This window comes from Equus quagga, chromosome 11 (assembly GCF_021613505.1).
Source record: "Equus quagga isolate Etosha38 chromosome 11, UCLA_HA_Equagga_1.0, whole genome shotgun sequence".
Lineage (NCBI taxonomy): Eukaryota > Metazoa > Chordata > Mammalia > Perissodactyla > Equidae > Equus > Equus quagga.
Window position 1 is genome coordinate 93575138 of NC_060277.1, and position 8083 is coordinate 93583220.

The 8083-nt window shown below is 56.7% G+C and overlaps 1 protein-coding gene across 1 annotated transcript in view; it reads right to left on the reverse strand.

Annotated features, from left to right (window-relative positions):
* PLXDC1 (plexin domain containing 1) overlaps window positions 1–8081 on the reverse strand; it is a gene marked incomplete at its 5' end in the record, with an annotated part of 57343 nt that extends 49262 nt beyond the window's left edge. The window contains 2 exons of the mRNA XM_046676312.1: window positions 172–350; window positions 8012–8081. Coding sequence (XP_046532268.1) covers window positions 172–350; window positions 8012–8081 — 249 coding nt within the window. The remainder of the gene's footprint in view (window positions 1–171; window positions 351–8011) is intronic.
* Between the last annotated feature and the right edge of the window lie 2 nt (window positions 8082–8083).

Here is an 8083-nt window from a genome sequence, read left to right on the forward strand (position 1 = left end):
CCCTGCTTCCGTCCCCTTCCCTGGGATCCCTCTCTCCACGCTGACCTCCAGGGCCAACCCCAAAGGATATGTGATTTATGTGTCTGACACATGTACATGGGATACTGGGGGAGCTCCCCCCACCCCACGAGCCTCCAATTCCCTCCCCTGCCACATTCCTCCCGCACTCACCACGACCTTGGTCCCGTTATCCGGCAGTGTGTCAATGGCCAGGGTGCCTCCACCCAGGTCCTGGCTCAGCTGGGTCCTGTCCGGCTCCGACACCTGCCCAGGGCTCTCTCGGGCTCTCCGATTCCAGCTCTGCGTGGTCCCCTTGGTGGCCCATCCAGAGCCTCGATCTGCATCCTTACCTGGGAGAAACGGACAGAAAGCTGAGTCCTGGCAGTCCAGAGAGCAGGTCCAGGAAGGGGACCAGCCCACTTACTCTGCAGAGGCCCTGACCCCATGCCAACACTGACTTTGGGGACACTGACTACCAGGACAGGTGACACCCAACATGCACTGAGAGCCATGTGCTGAGCTCCACGCTAGGCAGTCTGCACATGTAGCACTTTTAGCCCTCACCCGGCCCTCCACAGCAGACACGATGCTCTCCATTGTGCAGACAGGAATCAGCAGCAGAGGTTAAAGAAGGTCACACAGTGAAGGTCACACAGCGGTAAAGACAAGTTTCAAACCTCCAAAGGGGTGATTATTCTCAACCTCAGCAGCACACTGGGATCATCCAGGGAGCTTTAAAAATTCCCGATGTCTGGATCCTCCCCCCCCCCCCCCCCCCCCCCCGCCAGAGATTCTGATACGATTGTTCTGTGGTCTGGTCTGGGCATTAGGATTCTTAAATGATCCCCAGGGGAGCTTTTGAGATGCCCTGGACCTAATTCCATAGACAAGGGTGAGAAGCATTGCTCTGGAACATTCCAAGCCAGTTCCTTATCTCTCTGCCAGAAACAGCACATAGTCTCAACTTCCAGCGGACTCCAGGCACTAGAGGTCAGAGAGGAGAGTTCTTTCAGTTCAGGGCTTCTGAACCTTGGTACTGTTGACATTTTGGACTGGATAACTCTTTGCTGTGGGTGGCTGTCCTGGGCATTGTAACATGTCTAGCAACATCCCTGGCCTCTGCTCACCAGATGCCAGTAGCAGCTCCCCCCCAGGTTGCGACAATCCAAGATGTCTCCATAGTGGGGACCACTGTTTAGTTCTAGCACAACCAGCAAACACTCAGGAAAGTCACTTTTCCCATGAAACAAAGAGCTTAGACACCATCAAGGGTGGTGAATAGGTTTTATCTCAAAAGCCATCTCTAGCCGATAGTGATACTCTTGATTAGCACTCTAATGAAGACAAATTCTGAGCCTTCTTCTGTGTTTAGCAGGAAAGACTGTCATGATCAACTGGCAATGACTGCCATGGGCACAGGATTGGAAAGCGGCCGCACACAGGCCATCTAGCAGCCATTCCTCGACTTGATGTTCTCTCTAGTTTCCTCTAGGTCATTAAGTTTACCCTAAATGCCATATAAATTATGCTTTTCCACTTTAGAAAGATTCATGCCCCCAAAGATGTGTCTCATATTGTCACTCCAACTGTCACACCTACTATGTGTATATGGGACACAGACCACCAGAGAGGTGGGTCTGATACTCCTTGCCATCTGCATCCATTTCAGGCCCTGCCCTATGTCAGATGCCCTCTCAGCCTCGGCCTGCCCCAACTCGCTCCTGGATGTAGCCCCTTCTCCTGGCCTCGTAACTACCTGCCCATCTCCCTGGTAGACTCGAGGTCCCCCAGGACTCTCCCTGCCTTCTGCAAATGTACATCCTCAGTGTCTAGCAAACTGTAGGTGCTCAATCACTGCATAATTGAGGACACCATATTGGAGGTAACTCTTGGGAGCCAGCAAGGACAGAAGTTGAGACAAGGCTTGGCCAAGACCAGGCCTGGGGCTGGGGCCAGGACTCTTTGCTGTGGGGCCCTGGTTTGTCATTAGACATTTTATCCAATTAAGTCATTCTTGGCTCCTGGTGCCTGCTGGACCCTTGCCGGCCCCCTCTCACTTCTCTGCCCCTAATCTCAACCAGATGCTCTGGAGAAGGTGGGGAGAAGGGCAGTCCCCAGACCCCTGCCCCAAGATGCCCACTGGCTAAGATGGACCTGAGCCCAGTGCTAGGAAGGCAGCCTGCCCCTGGCTCAGACCCCAAGCCAGGGTCTGCTTGTCCCTCTCGGGTGGGGCCCACAGCTGCCTCTGGAGACAGAACTGTTTGTGCCGGGCTGATCTGCCTGGCTCCCCAGGTCCTCCTGTGAGCAGCCCTCGGGCCTGGGCTGGAGCCAGAACAGGAAAGGAACGCGTGCAGAGCAAGCAGAGGAGCTGAGCTGGCCTGGAAAGGGATGCTGGAAATCTGCAGGCATCATAATCCTGCAACTGAGACAGGAGGGTACCTGGGTGGTGGGGGCTTGAGGCCTGGGGAGAGGGCAGGGAAAGAGGGTCCAGTCAGAGGTGGGGTCAGGGAGGGGACCCCTGCACCCACAAGCTATGCAACCCTGGACCTGTCAGTTTACCTCTCTGAGCCTCAGTTTCCTCATCACTAAAATCATGCCTATGGCACAGGCTGCCATGACTGCCGAGCGAGAAACATAAAGAAGAAGCTTTATAACCAGAGGCCTCAGGGCTGGGGTCAGAGGCAAGTCCATGAAGGAGAGCAAGGCGAGGGATGGAGAGGAGGTCGCCGAGGAGCCTGCCCTACCCCTGCCTAGCCCTGAATCTTCCCCCCCCCCCACCGACAGCACATCTGTCTCCCTGCCACCCTTCCCCCAACCAGTTGGCTAGGACAGGACATCACCCCCTCAGCTCATGGAAGGAGCCAACACAGCTGGTTGCTGACGTGTGTGTGCAGGGGCCCACGTGCCTGTGCATGCACACACAAACACACAGACTTGTCTGAATGCCCTGGTTCTCCTCTCTACATGCTCACACATGTGTTACACACCTACCCAACACTCAGCCACTCTTGTTGGAGAGCTCCATTTCCCCAGCACCCATTCCACGCCTCTGCGTGCGAGTGTACCTGCCGGTGAGTGACGGCAAGCAGCTTCCAGAGCACACGCTGTTCATCTATCCATCCATCCATTCACCCATGGCCCCAGGTAGCAGCCAGTCTAGTGGGATGTCACAATAGGGACAGTAATCATAAAAATGACAGCAAACTTTGAGAGAATGTGCCGGCACTATTCCAAGTGCTTTAAACACATTAACACATTTAATCCCCACAATAACTCCATGAGGGAGGAGCTAGTTTTAGATCTATTGTACAAACTGGGAAACTGAGGCACAAAGATGTTAAGGAACCTCCCAAGGTCCCACAAGTAGTCCGTGGCAGGATCTGCACTCAGGCAGGCTGGCTCCGGGGTCTGCTCAGACCACAGAAAGTGCAATAAGAGGTGACAGGCACCCTCCCGCTGTTTCCTAAGGAGCAGGGACGGCCCCAGGGCTGGAGTGGCTGTGAGCTGGGCTCACTGGGTGCCACTAGGCCTGAACCTGGGAGCTGCCCTGGGAGACTGTGTCCCCTGGGATGCAGGGGGGCGGCCCAGCAGTAGTGCCCTTGCTCCCTTCACGTGCCACTGCCCTGCTCTGGGGCAAGAAGCAATGTGCCGACTTCAAGAGGCCAGACTGCGCCACCCCAGCACCTGGGCCAAGACACCCTCATCCCACCCATCACCCGAGCTTGCCACTCCAGTCCCAGGGCCACCTCTCAGTCCAGTAGCTACTTTAGCCTCCACCCTTCATGCCCTCCAGCTAGTCTCCCACACACCCACTAGAGCATCCCGTCTAGAGGGCAAACTTGATTCCATTCCTCCCATGCTTCCGGCTCGCCACAGCCCTCCAGCTCAGCTTGCCCACCAGGCATTCAAGGCCCTTCGTGACCAGATCCCTGCTCTCTCCTCCAGCCCCCTGTCTCCCTAAAGCCCTCTCCAGGACCCAGCCCTGCTCTCTCTGGCCATGGGGCTTCAAATAGCCAGGACCACTCTGCTCCATAAACAAACCCTACTCCTGATGAGCTCTTGTTCATCCTTCAAGTCTCACGAGACGTCACGTCTTCCCAGTGCATCCCTGTCATCTCTCCCTCTCGCCCAAAATGCTACATGTGCCACCCCAGCCCTGATCCCGACATAACACTGCTGCCTGAACATCTGTAGGCTCCAGGTGCCTGACATAGAGCAAACACTCAGTAAGTGCATGTGGATGATGGAAGGGAGGGAGGGACTGAGGGAGGAAGGGAGAGGGAGGGAGGAAGAGAGGAAGGAAGGGAGGGAGGAAGAAGGAAGGAAGGAAGGAAGGACAGGAGAGAGGAAGCAAGGGAGGGAGAGAGGAAGGAAGGGAGGGAGGGAGGGAGAAAGATATGTTTAAATGCCCTGAGTCCCTGCGATCCACAGGGCTGAGCAGACCCTTCCCTTGGGACACAGCCCCACCAGAAACCCTCACTGCAATATCACAGCAATAAAAGAGCACAGGGTCGGAGTCATACAAGCTTGAGAGTGAACCCTACTGACGGTGATGTTGGACAAATTGGATAATCTCTCTCAGCCTCAGTTTCCTCATCTGTAAAATGGGGTGATAAAACCTGCACTTGGTAGGTCGTTTTGGGTCTTAAACAAAATAGTGTACACAAAGCACCCAGCCAAGTCCTCCTGCCTTCCCTGGGTCTCACACAAGGACCGACTTTCCGAGGAGCTTGGGAAAAGCTCCAGACCCTGAGCTGAAATCCTGCCTCCTAGTTACAAAGCCCCCAACCGCAGCCTCTCCCCTCCTGCCAGTAGGCAGGTTCCCACCAAGGACCTTCGTCTGGGGAGAGGGAGGGAGGCACGAGGAACTGACAGGAAGGGACCGCCAAATAGTTCAGCGGAGAAGAGAGGAGAGAAGAGTTTGGCTCTCTGGGTTTCTCTCGACGGGGAGAATCTGGGGTCTGTGACCACCTCTGATTCACTCACTTATTCAATACACATTTAATGAGACCCTACCGTACGACCCACTGTGCTGGGTGCTGGGGCGACAACAGTGAACAAGCAGACACAACCTCTGTGCCCACGAAGTTTCTAGTTGGGAAAGACACATAGAAAATGAACAATGCGGCAAAGGAGACAACGTGAGGTAGTGATAAGCGCTAGGAAGGAATAAGACGGGAGGAGGGGTTGGGAGTTCTTGCTGCTCTGGACAGAGCCATCAGGGTGGGCCTCCCTGAGGAGGTGGCCCTTGAGCTGATTGAGGCCTGGGTGAGAAGCCAGTCCCCTGAAGATCCGAGAGGACAGCAGCCTGAGCGTGTTGAGGAATGGACGTGGGGAGAGTGAGGGCAGGGGTGGGGGTGGAGGAGAGGCTGTCTGACGGCCGCTGTAAGAAGTTTGGATTTTAGTCTCCATTTGTCTGGAAGTCCCTGGTGGGCAAGGAGGAGGCTGGAAGCAGAGTCGTGGCTGCAAGAGACCCTAGAGACAATCTGGTCCAAATCCCACTTTACAGAAGGAGGAAACCAAGGCTCAGAGACACGGGGAAGTTGCCAGGGTCACCAGGGGCTGGTGCTGGGCCCCGTCTCCTGACTCTCAGGCCAGGACGCCACCTCCAGCTGCCTCTTCCTTCTATGTCTGTTTTAGGGGCCTCTGGTCCCACCTGGGCTAGGCCCTCTGTGCCCCCCACTCCCCCTTTGCACCCCAAGGCCATCTTCTTGTCCGTTTATCTGCCTGTCCGTCAGCCTCTCCTGGTCTCCCCTGCCCCCTGACTACATCTTTAGGTCTCTCCTCATCTTTCTCCCAGTCCCGTTCTAATGATGGATGAAGTCTCAAAGCTCCACCAAACCAGCCCATCCATCAGGAGGGAGGGGAGAGCTCAGCTTCCTCCTGAGGGCACCCCCGCCCCCCGGCCAGCCTGGAGGACTCGGAGTCTTGGGGCTGGATGGCAGTTCCTCTTCAGGTCACACGGGCACTAGTCACAAGAGCCCCACCACGGGGCTGACCCTCCTCAGAGGCCCTCACCAGTGTCTCACCCCCACATCTGTCTTCCCCAGAAGGCTGCCCCTGCCTCCACACAGTCCTTTCCTCAAATCCAGCTGGCCTTGCGGAAAAACCACTGGGCTGAGAGTCAGCAGCCGCCCCCTCCGGCTTCCTAAAGCTTCCTTAGGTGGAACCAGCCTCTCCCGCTGCAGAGAAAGTCCCTTTCTCCTGGCTGAATCTCTGTGGAAGCCGAGAAGACACAGTGTCCTCTACTTAGAGATGTGACTTGAGTCTCTGCTGCCCCCTCCTCCTGGCTTTCCCAGGTGTCTACAACCCCAACCCGACTCTGAAGAGGCAGCCCTCAGCCAGGCCTGGGTCTGCCCACCACCCCCAGAGCATCCTCCTTACTTCCCAATGCCCCTTCCCCAACCCTCTCCACGGGACGCCCCACTCAGTCGGGGGTTCAGAGCCCTCCCTCATCAACCCAGTCACATCTTGAGTTCAGAAGATCTCACCAGGTTGGGGCTGCAGAGGGCCTCAAAAACTGACCAGTCCAATACCTTTCTTTTTATAGGGTTTGTTTTCAAAATTATCAATTACCCATTCACATCATAACAAATCTGAAATGGAAAGGCAATCATAAAAAAGAAAAAAGATCTCTCATAATCCTGCCACCAAGAGTCAAAGATTTTGCCCACAGCCGCACTTTATAAGTGAGGAAATAGGCCCAGAGAAGGGAAGTAACTTGCTCAAGGTCACACAGCAACTGAAGAAGCCAAGTCTCTAGCCACTCTCTAGGTGGTCTCCCTGAAAACTGGTGGGTGGGCACCAGCAGCCTCTTGCGACAATAGCTACCACTGCTCTCTGCCCACACCGCCACCATTGGCACCTTTCCCCACCCTCCTCAACAGGGACCCAGGCCTGTCCCAGCCACATACAGGGACCATTAAAGTCCAGAACGCTGTCACTGCAGCTCTGCGTGATGCCAGCGCACCCCTGAGACACATCGGCTCAACCACAGTGTCACCCTCGCCAACGCCCCCACCCGCTCCATCCCTTCCGAGGGTCATCTGTGCGAGTGAGGCATGGAGCTCTGTCTTCCCAATTCTCTCTGTCAAAAGGCTTGACTGCAGATTACCCACCTCCCCAACCCCAGAGAAAGGCTGAGCGCATGGGGAGAAAGGAGGAGAATGTAACATTATTATGTGTCGAAAAATGGCTCTCCTTTTATTACACAAGGGACTGAAGGTAGATCTCAGAAAGGACTTCCAGGTGGGAGAGACGATTGTGGAGAATTGGTGTAGGGGAAGAGGAGTGTGCAGGACACGAGCCCCCCATCTAGAGTCAGACCAGCAAAAGGCCAAGGGCCACCAGGGCAGGGCCGAGCAGAGCAGGAGTGACAGGAAGACCCTCGTGGGAGTTGAGGCTGGGGGGTTGGGGAGCAGCAAGTTGCTTCTTCCTGGGCCCAGGATTGCTCTCCAGGTACCAAACAGAGAGAGGAAGGTGACCCGTCACTACTGCCCTTGCCAGGAGAGAGACACAGGGTGTCCACCATCCCCCTGGCTGCTCCCATCCAGCCCCCAAATCCGACTCAGACCCGACCTGGTCAGCTCGGGCGGGGCAGGGAGGAGAAAGAGGCGGCAAAGCTGGGACAGGAGGCGCCCAGGCTCCGCATCTTACCAGAATTCAGCCTCGCCCGGCGTGACCAGGGCTTTCTCTAACTCTCCCACTGTCCCCTCTGGGGTCAGAGCCCACTGCCTTATGGAGCCCCCGCTCCTGGGGCCCCTCCAGTGTCCTTCCAGGAGGGAAGGAGAGGTTGGGGCATCAGCGTCTGACGCCTGCACCCTCACTCACACACCCTCCGTGTTTGGGACAGTGGGGTCCCGTCCACCTGCCACAGCCCTCAGGGCTCCTCCCCTCCCGCGGACAACACCCCCTCCCCAATCTCGCCAGCCTGTCGGGCCAGCCCATACCCACGCCCGCCTGCCCCCTCCCCGCCCCCTGGCCCACCCGGGCCACCCCGGGCCAGTCCTACCTGCTCCGGGCTGGGGGCTGAGCGCCCGGGCAGCCTCCCTGAGCACCAGCACCAGGAGCCAGAGCTCGCCCC